Below are 21015 nucleotides of genomic sequence, written 5' to 3'. Positions count from 1 at the left end.
TTATAGGAAAACGGATTGAAAGTACAGATAGTCTTCAACCGATTAGAGAAAGAGTGTTTTCGAACTAATTTATAAAATCCACTCGGAATGAGTAGCATTTGTGGAATTGGATAAATCATTAGATCACCACGTTTATGTGATTAATGTATTGGTGCTCTATAAACAAAGCCCTTTCACAATCCAGTTTCCGAGTTAGATACAAAAACAAATGAACATCCCGGCATCCTTGACAACAACAATACAAAATATGACGGCACCACTTGCGGTTGCCATACATTAATGTGACTTCTCCTAAGTATTTTACTGCAAGTAAGAAAACTATAAAGCCTAATTCACACGATAATATTTTTTCGTCATTTCCGAGATATCACTCCAGTGATCACTTGCAAATGATCGTCGCCGGCAATTGTTTTTCGCGATCACTCCAATGATGAGGATTCCCATCACTTTTTTCGTCACCCGTCTGGTCACTTTTTCCGTCGCTGAAACCGTCACTAAAACCCCATATCAGCCAATTTGAACGCATGCCCGTATGGAACAATTGCAGCGCAACGTTTGAAAATCGTTGGAACGGCATAGGTAAACATAAACAGGCTATATACATATTGTCGTGATGCGGGTCTTATGACAACGAGCTGTGTAAATAATGCGAAAAGCGACGGCGGGAGGGACCGTGTGATTCAGAAAAATAATCATTCGAGCGATCACTTTTCCTGTTGCGAAAAGTGATCACTTTTCGCGACAAAAAGAATGATCTTGTGATTCAGTCTTAACATTGTTTAGTATTGTAATATTTTGATGTCAGTAAGTAAAGTATGTTAATGTAACCTATTTGTGAAACCTTCAAAATGACAAAAATTTATGGACGGGGTGAGTGGTTGACTGCGGAAAAATTTTTCATTCCGAAAACCTATTTTCTCATCCATCTCCTGAATTCTTGCGTTACTTTGGAATTTCGGGTCGGAACACACGACTCCACTCTATCAGAAAGAATTTCTTGAGCTGAGCAAATAGCATGTTGTAAGATCACGCTCGATTGGATCTTTCAATGGGAGAGAGAGAAGAGGCGTCCCTTGAATTCAAGGGCCTCCCCTCTAGCTTACACAAACATCGGACAATTTATTGACTCTTTCGACCGCTCCATATTAAGTCCCTTTTGTTTATCCCGAGGCAAAAAATCGATGCGCGCCGTCCGACGCCATCCGTTTTCGAATTAAATATTGAAGATATCGACGCTTTATCTGCACGGGGACGGTCCTCTCAAAGAGTGGTTTCAAAATTCGAAACTGGCCGCTGCTTCAAAGTCCTGAATTTTTCACCGAGGAACTCATTTTCTCGAAAACCTTGAAAGCCTTGGCGCCACAATACATCCCATCCCTTGCGACCACCATCATAGGTCGTCATATCGTCGACCCCTGTTAGAAGGCGAGTCTCGTACCTTATCCAACAAAAACGTTATTAGCGAATACAGCGTATCCAAGGAGATTGGTATTATTATTAGTCGCGGATGGATCGATCAAGTGGAATAGTCATAATAGTAAATGTTCCCCTATATGATAATAAATGTACACTGAAATTTTTACTCAACTAGCTCAAACGGTTACGATGAAAATCAAAATCGCATTTTTGTGTATCCGAATAACAGAACGCAACATAGATAAACAAATCTACATCTCCGACCCTAGTGGCCAGACCGAAGTCTCGAAGATTGGGTTCAGGCACTAAAGAGTAGAAACTCAAGCGTTGGTCATGGAAGATGTTTATTAAGCCCAGGCCGGAGCGTAGCAGAGCCTCCGGCTGCACCTTGGAGATTGTTCCCCGAGTACGGAAATCTAGGGTATTCACATCATTCTCTGGACCAGGAGGCTGCAGTCTCAGAGGCTGAGAGGAGTCCTTTGAAAAGGATTCCCACGGGAACAGTTTCCTAGGGAGATCAACTGCAATATTTAGGCCAGCGTACAGGTGGCCCATTAAGCAAAAGCTCAGATTAAACATTTAAATACCAACACGGCTTGGGTGGACAGAGAGAATGGGGGCTCAGGGGAGCCCTTCGAGGATACAACACACTGGGGCCGGGAACCAATCCCGTGGCTTATACGCCCGATCATACGGGGAGGGGCTGGAGAGGAAGGAAAAAGTAGAGAGGCGCCGCCGCGATAGGAGCCCGTCGACGCCTCTGGGGTAGGGTAGGTGCGGAAGGACGGGACGGGGAAAAACACCTGAACGCTATAGAAGCGAAGAGGGCCCACTAAATAGCGAAAACAAGCAAAGCTATTAATGTTCTAACGATTTTGGAAGATCATTCTATGAGGAAGAATAATCCAACGATCAAATCGTTAGATTATTGGCTTGGGTGGACGTCTGCCAAAATTATGACGTCTGACCAGTTGACCGAACCCCAAGAACGGGCAGTCCCTTCACTTCAGGCGTGATCCACGCCAGCCTTCAAGAACCTATAAAATGCCACGACATTTTCCACCTAGACATTTTACAGCTAGAATATGGTTTGACATAGGGTACATACATAACAATATGCTCTACAGACAATAAATGGCGGCAATGAATATCCAAAGTAGGATATTTTTTCTGAATTAAATTATGAATTGGATGATTACGGGAAAAATAGGATAGAAAGCGTCCAAGCGTATCCTCCGAGTCTTTTCCTGCAGATTCCAAATATTCATTTGCCCAAGTCTCAAGGACAAAATCCGAAATCGACCAATCGAGTAAAGCTTCGACGCCACAATACATCATCTCTTAAGACATAGGTCGTCAATATCGCTGACCCCTGTTAGTAGGTGTTATTCTGTTTTTCCCTGGAGCGAAATCACTTCTTGGCTTTATTGACTTGAGATAGGTGAGTTATTCCGGGGATACATAAAAAACATTTATTACTTTGTCAGCAGTTCTATGGCATTAAAAGTATAAAATTAGTATTTTTGTTTACATTTTTATTTATTTTATAAACCAAAAACTATATTCATTATTAGTTAGAGAGCCGTATTTACTGTCTTACGTCCCTCATATACTAGCGCTTCCTACGAAATTAAAATCTTTTTGAGAAAATTATAATTCATTTCTCTCTCACTTTTTATTTTATTGTTAATTGTAAACGTCATCATTTTCCCAAAAACATGGGCATCATGATATTTACTTCTTGATGATAATCTTTTAGATGCATGCAAGCCGGTAAATGGCAGTTGCTTTGAATAATGCAGAATCTTAATCAGACACCGAATAGTGCGATTGAGTACAGATGACAAAACTGTCTTAATTTTTAGAGCGACTAAATAATTGAGATTATATATTTCACCAAGGCTTCAAAATCAACTAAATATCTTCGCAGTAAACAGGAAAGAAAGAAAACAGAAGCACTTTGGAGCTATTATATATTCACTTCAATTGAGAGAATGATAAAATGATGTATTGTTCGTTTCCGTCTCATTTTTGGAGCAGAGCACTGAAATGTTAGGTGTTCTCTTCTCTACAGAATTTATTTTTAAGTATACTCATGTGTAAGATAGATCTACGGAAGCTTGGAGGACGATGACGACATAAGACGATGACCTGGAGAATTGGAGGCGGCTTGTACATGAGGCCAAATACCACCTTGGGTATCCATGGCCATGGTAGTAAGTGAGTGATACTTATGTCTTGATTCACCCGTCAGTCTCCATCGAACTTCCAAAATCTCTATAGATTGCATTGACTCGAATTTATAATTAACAGGTATATTCGCGATTGGGTTCACTCGTACCGTATCTTTTCCTGAACGAATAGATATTTTGCAATTCTGTTAATAAAATTTGCATTTAATTTATTTTTAATACAGGGTACGAATGGGAGGTTTACATTACATATGCCATTATATTGACATCAAACTATAAAATTACTGAGATAATAAAATATGAGAGAGAAGCTTATGCATTTGATAAGGATAAATTTTCGTAATTTGTGAGAAGATTGAGTACCTATGGATATGAAATTTTAAAAATCTGAGTAATCATGGTAACAAAATAAAGGCCTGCCCGAGATTTAACATTTGAAGAGGTAGTTTAAAAGATTGTTTATTTGGTATTTATGAAGGTACATTGCCTCCTTATGTAAACGAGCTGGAGAAGTAGAAATAACGAAGATCATAGCATTCGTTGGCACCGTGAATGTGCTAATTAAAGGAAGAGTTAATTAAGATTTCGTTCCGCTATCCTCTCTTTAATCAACAGTTCCCGAATTGGCAATCAATTACTAATGAGATACCGCACCTTGAATCCATTCCTCCAAAATTGACCTCCAACTGAAACTTGTTTACTTTGATGGAACAAAATCGACAGTCACATGCAAAATCAATGTATCCTGTCCCCTACTGAATAGTTAAAACGTTATCAAGCATTTCAATGCATCATCCGCTTACTCTTTGTCCTTAATGCATAAAACATGAACAGCTGAACGAGCTATTTGGAGATTATTTAAAGAAATGTATTACATCTCGCTTTTTTCAATTTCGAAATTAATTATTTAACTACTCGACTACTTTCAAAGCGTTAGGTGGGAAACTAAATTGTTGCACATATTTTCCAAATGATTTCTGCCTGTAGAAGAGAAGGATAAGCGATCCCCTCGTAATCGACCAAAATATTTTTAACGCAAATAGTGCAAAAAATTACGTTTTCTTATAAAATTTTACATCGCACCAATATAAAATTTAATGTACCTATAAGTTTGACCAAACAAATTTTATGAAAAATGGTGGGAAATGTGTGCTCCACCGAGAAATGAAGTAAATATAACATTTTCAAACTTAAACTATTTTATCTTATATTATTGTTCTTAACCAAATGATTTTTAAATACTTTGGCTTTTCGTGGTATAGCTTTAGTCATAGTATTTGGAAATTACAAATTTTCATAGCCTTGAAAGTATACATTTCTCTTTCTTTCTGTTAATATTGGATATTATATCATGAAAATGCGATACGGTCGGATTAAACTTATGATATGAATGTTTTTTGACGAAAAAAAAAATAAAATGAGCAATTCCATAGCGCATCAAAAATGATGAACGGCGCGTCGCCATCGAATCTTCCTTTAGCTATTCCCAAATTAATGCTGAACTTTAAGTAAAATTCATTGGTGAATTTTTAATGGTGATAAGTAAATTTCAGGTGAAAAGCTAAAAGGTAAAATGAAAAAAGTATTTGCCATGATTTAAGGGAGGTATTCACAAAGTAAGGGAAAAATAGAAACGAGTTTAAGATTCCTTTGATAAAATATTTGCTTCTTTGCGAGATAATTAAGGTGCAACGACTAGGCGGGTTAACATTAAGAGGGAAACATAAGATAGTTTAACACTATCATGCCCGACCGATCCTTAGACCCTATTATTCCCGAGTGGGTATTATTCCCAATATGACCATGTTTTACTCAAATGACCCATTTGACCCATTTTATTCGAAATGCTTAATTCCTTCCCAGTTTATTGATTAATATTGTTTATAAAGCATTTGGGAGAGTAGTAGAAAATTTAATTAGACGAAAAATATTTAAATTGTTGTTGTTCAACAATTTCTATGATGTTATAGGAGACTAGTTTCCACAAATTTGTGAATACCTATCACTTTTCCTATGATGGGTTTGGGAGGTACAATGAATTTCAATGGTATCAGGTAAAAAAATACAGTAACATTTTGAAAAAAAAACAGTATAAAACACATCGTTACAATGAATACAAAGGAAAAGTAGCAAGATTTCTTATATATTTGATAGATAGTCTGGGTCAAAATGAGCCATCCGGGCATGGCAGGTATAAGTGATGAGAAAAAATAGAAAAAATAATTATATCAGGCCTAACTTTTGCACTGTGGTAAACAAAACTAAATTATTAAAACTCATTAAATATAAGTCTAAAATTTTTCTTCCTTCCAGAATAGTCAACATAAATATTCTCTTTTGGGTCAAATTGACCCAGCCGGGCATCCTAGCGTTAAGAAGCCATATGAGATGAATATTAGAGGGAAACAATTCCCGTCCACGCCCGAGATGATCAATCGAGCATAAGTAGGACTGACCAGATGTGCGGAGTCTGAAGAAAATGACTGATTTCAATTTGTGAAATAGCCTAAAGCACAATTAAGGACACTTCAGGTTACACTATCTAGGTCATTAGGATTGGATGCAACTCAATGTGTCATGTGAAACAGAGAGACGCATTGTTTTCCGTTCTTGAATAATATCGCACAGAGGCACCCGAATGGTTAGCGAGAGTGTATCTCAGCCAGACAGGCTTATCTAATGCTTGAAAAGTCGTGACTTCTTGAAGGAATGTCAAAGCCAGATGCTCTTCCGGAAGACGCTCAGACGTAGGAGCTGACAGTGCAAGCAAACTTCCCGTGTGATAGCGGGAGTCCAAATAGTCGCCTGTTTCTTTTGTGTTAGGGGAGAAGAAATGAAGTAATCATGGGCTTGGCTTTGATTTAATAATCTCATGCCGAGGATACCGACGTTCTTCCTAGTATATTAATTAAATATTTTGCCTATCCGCCCGTGCGGAAGTTTTTATGTGTCGCCATTCACGATTCTTCACATGTACGAAATATTTTGCGGTAAGGAAGTTCTCAACATAGACCCTGATTACGCATCTTGGGAAATTGTTTCATGATTGAGTTGATTGAGTTTCTTGGTCGAGTAATTCATGATACCTGATTGATCGCGCAGCGAGACTTTTGACTAAAGAAGAACCTTTAAATTTCCGTTTTCTCAATTTTTAACCAAGAAACCGGATTATTCAAAGTATTTTATTTCATTGCTTTTCTGAAAATGAATATTTATGCATCATCTGAATCGGAAGAACTTGAGGAGGCCTGATCGTACACAGTGCATCGATATTTTTTCGTAAAAAGATCCATGTCGTCTCGATCACATTCATAAATTTTCACCTTTTGAAATCTATGATGTAACGAAAAATAGGTGGTAATGTTTTAAAAATTGTAATTCATGAGAATTGATTTGAATCCGTAATGGGAAAAAACTATTTCACGCATTGGAGTACTTACAAATACCAACGCAGCGATGGGAGTAATTTAGGAGATTACAACTAGGCACTAATATTTCTAAAAGTAATTAGTCTACCATATTATGCGGAGAAATATGAGTTAAATAATGATTAAAAATGTCAGAGAATGAAGAAAATATAACATTATCGCCGTCACAAGGAGTCTTCACATGAAAGCTCATCTAGTAGCTTCAAATACAATCATTTTTTGAAGTACTTAAAACGTACTTCTTTGGACAACTCAGGGCATTTGGGAGAAAAGGTAACACAACCCTGATTTGGAGCTGCCTTGTCCGGAAAATAGTTCACGTGTAAATCAAAAATACCAACGTTCAGAGTTGTGGCTATAAACAGCGGGATGAATGAGTTCTTCCACCTCCCATCTCTGCGAAGTTTCCTACGCTCGAAGTGCATACACTCGTGTATCACGTGAATAGAGTCGATGCAAAAATATACGCAAGGTGAAACGTCAATTGCTTGGCGCACTCAGATACATGACTGAGGAGTTGTGCCCACGGAATCAACTCCGTGATTGTTTGGATCGAGGTCAAGTTATGCGTCCACCGAGTCAACGATTATTCAAGCGCTGCCCATCACCTTGCGATAAAAACTTGAGTATAGGACGTTTTTGGACTTCCTGGAAATGAATTTAATATTTCTTGGATAAAATAATACTTTAAAATGTAATAAAAATTATAGATATAAAGAAGGGCATGTTGAAACACTCATCTGAAGACTTGGGAAGATATTGTCCTTCTAATCACTTTGCCTGCTGTTCTTCGACTAAAAACATATGAAGTTGCAGTTGCAGTTGCAGTGGCGTATATTGCCAAACATTGCAGAACCAGAGCTGTAAACTTTTTTCATATCATAAGATGGTATTGCCTTGTATCTGTGTGTAATCAGTTTAAATACGAGTTTCTTAAACTTTGCATTTGACTGATTTGTTTTATTACGATAAAAAGCAAAGGTAGCTCGAGATATCTTTTGCGCCCCCCCCCCCCCCTTGATATTTTTTTCCTCCATTGAGTTATTGTTTCTGTTGACATTTCGACTGACTGACTTTTCATAATTTTACAAAACACCAAGATGTAATGAAAGGAATGATATTTTCTATAAAGGCTTTAAAACTTTCGCTTATACTTGAAACACATCATTGGGGGAATTCATTAGAAATAATTTCCATTACTAGACATAAAAATTTTGATCAGAAGTAATATAAAGATGCGCATTTAATATGTTTCTTTTTTCAGACTGAGTTTACGATCATAAATAAAAATAAGCTCATTTCGACTCAATATCATTCGGACCGAAAATCCATTTTGGGGCTGCCAATTTTATACGTCAATACCCTTAATTATTTCAACGTAAAAACAGTTATGACATTAAAATACGGCTTGAATGGTGCCACAGGCTGATTGAAACACTAACCTGAGTACATGATCAGATGCCATCCTTTTTATTATTTTGTCAATAGTTCTTTGTCATATTCATAAAAAGTATGAAATAAGCATTTTTCCGACATTTCGATAGCCGAACTTTCATAATATTACTATCACACCAATGATAAAATGGAGACGATGATATGAAACCCTCGTTGATTTGCTTAAAGGCTACTGTAGATTTTGATGCTATTTTATGCAATTATTTTTCGCTGCAACTGTCTGCTTTTAATTTTTCCTTCTACCTAATAAATTGGATAGCAAAATTTCATTGTTCCAAATACATTTTTTGCCACCTGCAAACAACGCACTGGACCTATTTTCAAATTGCAGATTGTGATGCTATTTTTTTACAAAGTGATTTGCTGCAACTGTCTGCTTTTAATTTATGCTTCCACCATATGGATAGTAAAATTTCATCGTTCATAAACAATTTTAAGCCTCCTGCAAACAATGCTCTGAACCTATTTTCAAAAAGGACAAGATAAGCGCAGTATCCTTGGTGACTTGTTGCTTTGGCTTTTTGGATTGAAATTTAAATTTTAAAAAACTTGGTTGAATTTCCGCTCCTCTGGCAATTGACAAACATTTGACTTTATTCTTTGGACTCTCGTTATCACACCGACTAAGTTTGTTTATTACTCAAGTGCTCAGGTAAGTGATTCAATCAACTGTATTTTGAATGAAACAGTCTATTATATGGAGATAATTAAGCGGATATCAGCATAAAATTCGCATTTCCTAAATGGGTTTTCGGTTCCAAAAAATTCACGCCACCCGCAAACAACACATTGAACCAATTATTAAAATGGGTACATTCAACGAAGTGTCCGTGATGACTTGTTGTTTTGCCTTGGTTGGATTCTGTTGCTAGGTTTCTAGGGGAATGGCTGGTCTGTTGGCATGGGTCCAAGACACACCCAATTCCGCCCATGCTGCTCGCGCATGTTGCTCACCCTCTGAAGTGAATCGCCTTTGTCGCCATAAGATTCCAACGCTCTTTATTTACCCGCTGCTCGTCCACGGATTGCTTCAACCTCCACGCTCTCTAATCTCCTCTCCGGACTACGCGACGTGATTTCCACCGACGCAATCCGATCTTCCATTGTTAACAGCTCCTCCATCGTTGCTTCCGAATCTCGGCGTGTTTATCTTGAGAATCAGTGATAAAAATACGAAAAACATTCCTTCCTGATATCGATATCGAATTCAATGTTTTTATGGTCATATTGATTCTCGTCTCTCTTCTAAGCTGAGCAAAGTTTTTTTTGCACGGTCTTTTTTATTACATACCTCGCTGATTTCATGGATCTTATCATTGTTTGAAAAATCAAACTAAATCGAAAAACCGGGGAGAAAATAACGAAAAACATTTCTTCGTGAAATCGATATAGAATTCAATGTTTTATGGTCACATTGATTCCCGCAGCAACCCGATACGAACAAAAATTGTAAATGAGGATCAAGTCCTGGAGCAAGTGTCGCACTTCCAGTACTTAGGATGCGGCATAACATATGACGAGGAAAAAGATATTATAAATAAGGTTAACACTTTCCAGAGAATATGTGGCACTATTAGAAGAACTCTAAAGAACAAAACAAGAAAAGAAACACAAATAAAATTTTACAAAGTGATGGCAGTCCCTACTGTACTCTACGGATCAGAATGTTGGGTACCAAAAAAGAAGGAATTAAGGCAGATAGAATCGTCTGAAATGAAATTTTTAAGATCAGTAAAAGGCTGCAAAATATTGGATAAAATAAGAAACACTCAACTAAGAGATGAACTGGGTGTCCAAGTAGTCACTGACAAACTAAAAGACTACAAACATAGATGGAAGGAACATTTACTTCGAATGCCAAATGAAAGAATTCCAAAGCAAGCAATGGAATATCAACCATTTGGCAAGAGAAGTATAGGAAGACCAAGGAAAAGATGGTGATGTGGAGCCGGAACAGGCCTAGTAGCCTAATCCTGGAAGGAAGAAGAAGAAGAAATTGATTCCCGCCTTTCTTTTAAGCGGACAAGATTTGTTTTTTACACGTCCTCATTTAACGTATATCTAGCTGATATCATGGACCGTATCATTAAAGAAGGGTTTGGTGCTTTCCTGGCGAATGTTGTTGATGAAGTCTTCACGGGAAATCAGCCATTGGATGGATATTGCTGCCAACGTTTCAATGGCCTTCTCTCTGAAGACGATGGCAGAGAAGGCCATTGAAACGTTGAAACAATGATACGGTCGATGAAGTCTTCACAGGAAATCAGCCGGGTATCATTGTTTGTAATTTCAAATTAAATCAGATATGCATGGCATTCGCTTCGATAAGGATATATTATCTCATTGAACAAGTAGATAAATATGAAGGGGAAACCACTCTTTTGGTACATTTTTTACCATGATGGACGCCCATATATACGAAATATAGCGGTAAAAATGACACTATGCTGCACAAGCTTGGATAAAATTGCTGCAGGAAGAGAAAATATTTTCATTGCTCTTATAATTTTAATGCAAATTACCTTAATTTAACGAAATTCTTTGGTTTTGACCGGTAACACCTCAACAGTAAATTCTTATTCACGTAACTCAAGTCACATATTCAGAGCTATTCTCCAGTCAAATGATGATTTACTTGAAATATTCCAATTATATTCCTAACTATTCATCGACATTTATCATAAAGGTGGTTCATGTTATCGAACTGGGATTGGAATTTTTCAATAGGTCATAGGTATTCTTCAAAGAGCAATTACCATCAGTTTTCCGTTCCAACCCATTTATATCAATAGCTCGCATAAATCTCAGCGTACACCAGTCGCGTTCCCAGCTCTATGAAATCCTTATGCCCCACGGGACTGAGATTTACCAGGGAATTATTTTGGCAAAGGTGCATCGATGCGATATGGTACCAACATGCACGGCTCACAAAACCGCAATCAACCCTTTTCTTACGCTTGCACCTATTGAGTATGAATATATACGTTATTGTATTAGAGAAAAGATTTGACTATTAACAGTTCATTTAATTTTACCCGTAGACTTAAATTAGGAGATATTCCGAAAATTTATCTACGGAATTAATATTTTATCTTGTTTGCGTGATTACTCCAAAATGTAAACTTGTAAAAAATATGAACTCATGTAAATATAGCTGTTGCTCGGTCTCCGTTATTCTAATTAATGAGTTGTCATTACAAGGTTAGCTGCGGGGAACTTACCAGCATTATGTTTTGTATTCCGGCGAAATTCTGAGATATTCCGCTATAACTGAATTTGCGATCTTATGGTGGAATGCGGCAATCTTAAGAGTCTTCGCGGTATATTTCAATCTGAAGAATGGCAATAGCATAGTTGGCTTTGGTCTTAGGTAATTTCTAATTATTAGAGCCTGACAAGGGAGAGCTGCTGCTTCCAGCCCAATAGAACTCCATTATCATTATCCGCGAGAGTAATATTACCCCATAGTTCATCCGAATTTTTCTCTGACAGTGTTGCACTGATGAATCAATCTGATGGATGACTCTAAAAACAGCTTAAGCCAGCAGTATCAGGTCTATCTATCCAGTTTTATCTGATCCCGTAATCCTCTGGACTCTATAAAGGATTTGTGATAGAATTTCAACTATAATTTGAATCAAATTACAAAAGTTTTAATCACTTATTCAATTAGACGCCAAGTTTTCATGAAATATTTGGTATGAAGTTAAAATTACTTCCTTCCATAGGTTAAAATTCTCCTCGAATTCAAAGAATTCTTGAGGAAAATAAATTCGATAATTTTCCTACCTTTCCCACGCACTCAAGGGGATGATAATGAGGAAATATTTATTAGGGCTACCGAAACAGTTCTATAACTTCTCAAGTGAGTCAAATGAGTCTTTATCATCTCAGGTTCAACTTTCTGGAAGTTCATTTTATTGTTAATTGAAAGAAAAACTTTGTTATATTCCACAATTATATTCAGGTCCAACTAGTTTCGACGCAGCAGCGTCAGTCTAAACTAGCTGTGCCTAAATATAAATTGTTGGAATATAACAAAGATTTTCTTTTCATTTATGATGAATCACTTTTTTACATTCTCTGGAATAGATGAGGTAGTATATAAATAGACTCCGTTAACGCACTTGATGATCTATATCCATAGTTTCATTTGGAACGCTACGAGGAGTAGTTTGTTCCCACGCCAACTTAATCGTCTCTTTCTCTACCCATCCAACCCATCCAATTTTACATGGCTTAGAATCTCTTCTCGTAGGATATATTAACTTGGTTCATTTCAATTCACCCTCTTTAAGAATAGATGTATTTTTTCCATGTTTAAACCAAAATCAGCCTTTGATTCTGGAACCAATAGAACTGGCCCTTCCCACCTCCTACGTCCTATGCCTCGGACAAACACTAATCTCAATTATTTTCTCATTCCTACTTGTAATCTCTGGAATTCCTTGTCGTCATTTATGAAATATTCCTCTCATCTGTCCATTTTCACAGAAAAGCTTTTTAACAATCACCTTAGTGAGAACTTTTGTCGGTAACTTATATTCATTTTTATGGTTTGATGTCACTAGTTTTTTCACTTTTTCTGTTCCTCTTGATAGTTTCGGTTTATTCTCATTGTTTACTTGAGGAAATATTTGCTTTGGTGTATTTTTTTGCTTTTGGTTGCAAATCGATTCGTGCCGGATGTATTCTTATTTTTGTTTTTTTGGCAGAAATTGTTTTATGAGTTTGTATTTTCTTATATGTTTAATCCCAGAGCATTAATTAACTGTCATTCCATTCAACCCCACCTTGAGGGAATTTCTATGACCACAACCCTGCGATCCAACCCATGAGGCGACCCCTCATATCGGAGCACTTACCAACATAGTTTACGCCCTATTTTGGTGAGGGGAGTAAGAGGGATTGATGGGATAGGTGGAAGGGAGAGGGGAGTTGTAGTGCACGAGGGTTCGCCTCCCCCCCCCCACCCCCAGCACCCCTTTCCATCTCACCTCCTCCTCCTCCACTCCACCCACCGATCAACATTTATTGCGACGTCCTCTTTCGAGGCAATTCCGAAGCCGACACTAGCCTGCTTCCCCTTCTCGTGTCAGTCAGGCTCTGCGAGGATAACATCCCAGGCGTGGCAAATGAACGCACAGATACATTTACGAATCTTTCCACTTCAAAGCACTTCAAAAGTCGAGTAACGCAATCACGTCATTCTGAACACTAAATATCTGTTCATCGATTTGTCAGGTCACGTGCATCTCTCACACTCGCTCTGCACCTTTAAATTCACCGAAATTATCCTCTTTCGCATCAATCAGGTTGAAAGAGGAAGTGATTCCATGCGGCAAATACGTGCGCAAAGTTTTTATCAGGCTTCACGCGCCTCTTGAGTTTGTTTTGTTCTGGTAAATTTATCAATATTTTCCCCATTTGATTCCGTATAAGGCTATACGAGGACCTGATTGTATGCGCTAAATACGTGGACAAAGCTATTATCAGTCTTGAGAATCTCCCGCACTTGTCCACGTTCTTCCACGGTGGTTGTAGCCAGAGCACTCACTTATCGTGAGGCCGCAATCAAGGAGAGGGGGACGTGGAGAGACGAGGAAAGCAAAAGAGGGGGAGGGGTCAGTGCCAGTGGGGGAGGGGAGATTTCCTTGTCTCTCCCAAGAGGATGCCCAGCTGTCTACAATCGAGAGACAATAGCAGTCGTATTATTCGCCCAGTGGAGTACACGGTGGTTACGGGGCTGTAAAATCGCCGGTGTCTGTCATTGGAGGCATCTTCGTTATTTTCCGGGGAAAGTGGAGAACGTGAGGAACAAATAAGGAGGGATTGGAACCCCAATAAAAGTGTTTACGTGCTTTCGTAATCGGATGGTCGCCTTGTGTCCTGGGCGTTTTATTGCCAACCGGGAGAGGAGGATCCCTTCGCAATGGTGAAGTTCACTGCGGGGCACATGGACACGGGGAAGACTTTCCTCGTGGCCACCATCTTCATAGAGTTGGCCATCTTCGTCGTCTACGCCTGCTGCACCAAGTACGCCAAGGCACCGACAGGGGACGATGCGCGGCCGCCCGAATTCTACGGAAGTGAGTCTCTCTTGATTTTACATCTCTGGTTTCTAAACGGTTGAAGAGTGCGGACTGCCCAGACTGTTGATAAAATCATATGCACGTCACCCCCTTTTTCTAAATCTTACACTGCGTACAAGAATTGCCATGAGAAAAAATTCGGAAATCGAGCCAAGGACCTTTTGCTTTCCGGGCCACGGCGCAGACCACTACGCTACCCAGGTTCTTTTATTCCCATGGCAATTATACCGAGGCTCAAGTTGGATGCTTAACCTTTTCAAAGTTCGATAAGGAACCTTAACTTAACTTGCGTTCTATCGAGGTGAAGACTTAAAACTTGGCCCATATGCTCCAAAATAATTGATATTTATGAAACAATAAGTCATTGTTCATCGATAGCATCCGTTGTTGAGATACAGGGGACCAAACATGACCAAAATTCCAAAAACTAGCCCAATCTCGTTTTTGTTCGAAAAACATAAGATTTAAGCTGCTGGTAGAGTTTTGGAATGATCTAAATGAAACAAATAAAAAACATCATATTTCGGTATTATGTTCGGTGTTTGATCAATTTTTTTCATTATTTTTGAGCATATAAGTATACCAAGTTTCTATCCCCTACCTCAAAAAAACGCAATCGTGAACCTTTGTCCGATATTTTCCAATTTCAGACCACTGTCCGTAGATAGGTTTTAGACAGGTGAGCGTAGAGCTCTCCCCGGAATTAGCCACTCATTGAGGAGTGGGGGGCTAGTTCTTTTCCTGACCACCTCGCGCTCAGAAGAAATTTTTGTTTTTGAGAAGTACGATGGCTTCGCCCGGGATTTGATCACGGGACCTTTCGGTCAGCAGACAAGCGCTCAAGCCAATAGGCATCCACGATCTCCAATATATCGTTAGTTTTGTCATTAATTATACTCTTTACTAATACATTTTTCACTGATGAGGTTTTACGACGACTGAAATTTTAAGAATGTGGACAATTTCGTGCTCATATTTTCGTGCTCAACTAGTGCTTTTTCAATTAATTAGCGGATCGTTAGCGTTGAAGCTTTCATTTCGTAATGACTCGGAGAGCGGCATGACAACAGACCCATTTTTCATTTCTATAGGGTGTTTTACAGTTTCTTTTTGGTGTAGCAATTATATCAAACTATTGTAATTATTGCATTAATATTCTAGTTGCAATAAAATCTTTCCGTATTTTTACATCACCCTTGCCCCAGAACATGTGCTACGAGTTGAGCGCCCCTCATAGAAGTCTAGAGGCTCCCCAAAAAAAATGAGAAATTGAAATTGAGGCCCTGGTTCACACAGTACCCGAAACACCTTTCTATATCAATTTAAAAAATTAATTCAAAAACATCATCATAAATTAGGCTTAATGTAAATCATGAGGAGTTTAAACGATAAAAAAATCCGGGGGAAATACCACTTAAAATGGGGGTACACCCCAGAACCATCAGAGGTTAAGAATTACGTAGTCCTGGGGTCGTCCCGTGCTACCCCCTCCCAGCCGAATTCTCTGGCCGAAAACAACAAAAATATGGTTTACAAATGCAAACGACGCGATTCTTGTACTCTTAAGTTAACAATCTTTTCAAACTATTTCAGCCCACAATCATGTAACTTTAGTTTATCCAACGTATTTTTAAGTTGATAACAATATTCATCAATTAATGACTAAAAAAGTGTGGAGAGATATACCTATGTTTGAATTTCATCACATTACATGTGATATTTTATAAATATACCAGTTTTTGTCATAACGACGGTAATATTCTAATTATAAAAAACCTTTTTCCTACGTTGAGACCAGCTATAGAAGCCTATTTAATAAGAAATTACTTTCAAATAAAATTTCCCTAAAGCCATGCCTTAGTGCATGATATTGGAAAAACGACTTTTATTTTTAAAAATGAAAGCCCAATCTTTTTAGCTGTTAGCCAATGCGGTGATATTAGAAGAACATAATTATCATGAAAATAATATTTCCTTCGCTTGGCGGAAGAAGGTATATAATTTCTACTCCGCTTCCTCCTGAAAGTAGCAGTTTCCAACACGTAGTAGCATGTGCTCCAGACCTCCTGGAATATAATCAAGTGCGGGTTTCCCCTACTACATAATTCTCCTGTCCCTCGTAACCCTTACTCAGGGCCACAGCCAATATCGAATTCAAATGAGATAATGGAGGTCATGTGGCGATTGGAAGCAAATGTTTTTTCACGTGTTCTGCAAAACGTGTTGCGTGCACGTGTGGAATCAATCAATTCTTAAAAAGAAAACTATGGTATACAAATTTTTAAAGACGCAGTGCTTGTGTTCATAAGTTAATACTCTTTTCAATCACGTCCAGTCCACTGTCGCGCCACTTTTGTTTGGCCAATGTGATTATGATTTGGTAGAGATATTCATTTACTAATAACTATAAACGTGTGTATAGAGAAACCTACGTTTGACTTTTAACATGGTTCATATCTTACACCATAACTTTTACCTGTTTTTTGTCATAACAACGATAGTATTCTTATTTCAATTAACCTTTTTTCCTACGCCTAAATCAGTCATCGAAGCCTATTTAGTAAAAACTGATTTTCAAACACAATTGGCTGAAATTATCAAAAAACCGATTTACTAATCCACGCTCTGAACCGAATTACATGTACCGAATATAAATGAATCAACATTTTTACCACAAGTACGGAAAAGACAATACTAGAATGAAAACGTTTTACATCTTTTACGACGATTGGATCTGTGGATTGAGATCTCATTGCACCCCATTCACTTATACTCTGAGTTTGATGATAACATTCAGTTCATTTAGGATTTGATTTGGATGAATGCATAGGTATTGAGGGTATTGAAGGTGTTGTAACTTAAGTTTTGTGCGTATCCTATTGCCATAGACCATCACTTTATTTGAAGAAAACATACGGCTTTTTTCACTGCCGTTGGCTGGTTGGTCCAATTGCGCTGAAGCCTCACGGTTTCAGCCAATGCCAGATCACCTGAATAATGCATACTATCCGGTTTATTCATTCCTACCATTGCCATATGATGTTCATTTGCATTCAATTGCGCGCAATACTTGATCGTACCTAGCGCCAACTGTTCTGAAAGAATCACGGCTTCGTTGCGGCTGCACCCTGTAGGCTGGGCGTTGAGTTCATAGTTTCTCAGCATATTCCTGCTTTCATTCACTGGATGTTAAGGCGTATCTGGTAGGTAATCGTGAAGTAGAGTGACTCATTTTTTAATGATGACCTTCAAAACGTCCCCTAACTATTAAAACAAAGGTATTTTTCGGCCCGAAGAAATTACGTTACCATTTTGAAATTTGCAGGGTGTATTGAATAGGCATTTTTTTTACATTTTCATATAGTTATATAAAAAATAAAAATTTTACATTTGAAAAATACTTGAAACTTTTTTCCACTATCAGTAATTGTTGATAATGGTTTACAGTATATAAATTCGGATAATATTTTTATGATAGCGTTATTTTTAACGAGTAGTCCCGCGCAAAAAAAATCCCAATTGCACATTGTTGTGAGTGATGTATCCTTTTGATGAACATGAGCAGAAAATTTTCGAGAAATCCCGAATCGACGCCGAATTGGCAATGCCACTAAGCCATTCCCCCACTGCAAATAACTCTACAAATGATAACAAACACTCCGAGCGTCAAGTGAGAGCCTTCTTCCCAGGAGATCGGAGAGGCCTTTGAAGCCCATTGAGGAAGGCGCTTTTACCTGCGATTAAAAACGTTCGGGTAAAAACGCGGGACACGGTGTCCCCAGATGAGGTGGTCACCTCCTCTTTTCATTCCCTTGAATTTCAACAAATTTAATCAAGTAACGTCAGTGTATACGACGTATTTCTCAGTTTATCTATGGTTTTCTTACTGCAGGAATCTGGGTCCTTATGAATGCAAATGATTTCTTTTGAGAATCTTTTATTTGTATTCTCTTTCATTTAAATAATTATGGTTTCACTTATTACCTTTATATTTTGTTTTAAATTAATAAATATAAAAGCTTTTTGCCATTCTCCTTCCCAGCAGGTTATCTACAATGTGACATTTACGTTGACGAGCAGAAAAAAGAAACAATTTTTTTTATTTCTTCGATCCTATGTAGAAATAACGATTATTTCCACGTGCAACCTGAAAACTTACTTTCCCATCATCAGATGTAACTTTCATCTACCATCGAAAGATTATGGTCATGAAATATACTTTCATAATGGGTACTTTAAATTAATTCAGATTCATTTTTTGCGAGAACAATATGTTTTTTCATAAAACCCCAAAAATACTCGGCTTCCTTCAATATTTGCACATAACCTTTCTCGCTTACAACGTTGCTCCGGGCGACGCGACGACCACAGTTGACGCTATCATGAAATATACTGTAAATCACGTCATTCGTTATATTTCTTCCCTCTGCCGCAGCATTAGGAAACGCGCTCTTCAAACACATTCCCATCATCTCTCCCTTATCCTATCCCCCCTACAAAAATCACCTAATTGAGGCCCATGCCGCACGGATGTGGTGACCTTGAACCATGGGTTCCTCTAATTCATTTTCCCCACTTTTTGAACCAGCACCCACGGGAGATGCGGTTTCGATCCGAATGCGTTCGTGGAAATAACCAGAAAGCTTTTCACTTAACTTACTTACGTACTTAACACCATAAACATATGATTGGGGAATTAATACTTGGAGCAATACAATAAGTTTTACCAATCAACGGAGACAAATCCCACAGAGAATTTCATGTTTGGGGTATACAGGGTAGAGAAAACTTGTGACATGAAATTTTCACCCAGGATATTTGAGCCAGTAGGAGACAAAATTACTAATTATATTTACTTGGAAAACGCACCTTTAAGCTACAGAAGCTTGAAGACGAGCACTCTTACTGGCCGCGAGTTTGCCCTATTGCCGGATGCTCTGGTAAAACTCATGACTTCGAATGAGTTCCTGAGATCGCGATGTATCCTAGGCCTCCGGCAACAGAGAATCCAGAGTTAAAGTTTCGTGACAAAGTTTGGTAAATACGTGCCCATATATTTCCCAAATATTGTTTATAACAGTTTATTTCAAATCTGCCGCGTGACGGCGGTGAAATTCACATTAATTGCCTAAAGAAAAAGTTCACCTGGACCGGGAATCGAACCACGGAGTTATTTGAATGTTTTATACATATTCTACTGGATATGATCTACAAAATTCGCTATTACGTCGGCATTTGCATTAATCTGAGCGGTTACAGAAACACGGGATCAAAATGACAGTCACATGAAACTTCAAAATCGAAAAAGTTCACCTTTCGTTGAGGGCAATTATGTATACGATATATTTAAACGACAATAGATTTTGCCAACAAATATAAACATTGGTGTATCGCGAGACGTATACTTCATTTGGACTTCACCATAATTCAGTGGTTTCCGGCTCAACTATATGGAAGTTGAATTTCACAAATGACGAAACGACTTAGTTTTCTTCCACGGATTTATTTTCTTGGTACGATATGTTTCAACCTCGAAAAGTACTTGATAATGACCTCTTGAGTGAAAATGACATCTTAGCCTACGTCGCTATTACGACGGTAAACTTCTACCAGAACTTGAAAACTTGTATTAGTACTTTAAAGTAAGGTAAACTTGTAACAGTACTTGAAAATGACCTCTTGAGATTGAAGCATGTACCAAGAAAATAAATACGTGAAAGAAAATAAAGTCGTTTTGTCGTTTGTTCACTGTGTATGTACAGTGGCGGAAAAAATTAACGCAAAGCTCGTTGGCGTCTGAGAGCGGCCAGTTCAGGAACTACTTGTCTTCCAAAATTTTGCCCTCGCAATGCTCTATCCCTTATACCGGGGAAATAATCATACCCGTCGCATTATGACAAGGCGCAAAAGATCCAGCTACGAATTCTTCGCCATATTCTCCGAAGTATGCTTCGCCCTCGATTCACCTAGAATAGAATCTACTCTCCTCGGGACATCATCGGACACAGCCTACATATCGGGCATTGAGACTGCCGTAGAACCCAATCGTTCCGGTGGTGTAGTGGGTAAAGCATCATGCTTCGAAGCAGAGGTTCCACGGATCAAGTCCCAGTGACGGATGACTTGATGCTGCACACACACACACTGTAAACATTTTTCTGATCTTAAAACTTCGCAATACCTATCAATAGGTCCATAGGATGTTGCACGGCTATTGAATTCCTACGCGCTCATTTATTTGTAGAAATTCAACCACCATATTGCATAGGCATGTGGGCAGTTGACTGTGGAGTGAATTTTGACTACCAGTTCCACGTCGTCCAGCACCGCTTCAAGGCCCCTAACCATTAGCTGTATTTGCGATATGTCACGGCCTACACTTCTTCTCCCCTTCAAGGGAAAACTCGTATAGAGTTCCTCAAAGCAGAATGA

General features: G+C 38.3%; 1 protein-coding gene across 3 annotated transcripts in view; it reads left to right on the top strand.

Moving 5' to 3' along the window:
• LOC124154080 (ammonium transporter Rh type A) overlaps window positions 1-21015 on the top strand; it is a 168042-nt gene that overhangs the window by 67046 nt on the left and 79981 nt on the right. The window contains exon 1 of one of the 3 annotated variants that reach the window (XM_046527587.1): window positions 14126-14580. The exons of the other annotated variants lie outside the window; for them this stretch is intronic. Coding sequence (XP_046383543.1) covers window positions 14424-14580 — 157 coding nt within the window. The 5' untranslated portion in view covers window positions 14126-14423. Of the gene's footprint in view, window positions 1-14125; window positions 14581-21015 lie in introns of those variants that run through there. 3 annotated transcript variants of the gene reach the window in all.

This window comes from Ischnura elegans, chromosome 2, assembly GCF_921293095.1.
Source record: "Ischnura elegans chromosome 2, ioIscEleg1.1, whole genome shotgun sequence".
Classification (NCBI taxonomy): domain Eukaryota; kingdom Metazoa; phylum Arthropoda; class Insecta; order Odonata; family Coenagrionidae; genus Ischnura; species Ischnura elegans.
Note: the sequence above shows the minus strand (reverse complement) of the source record. Positions and strands in the feature narration are given on the sequence as shown.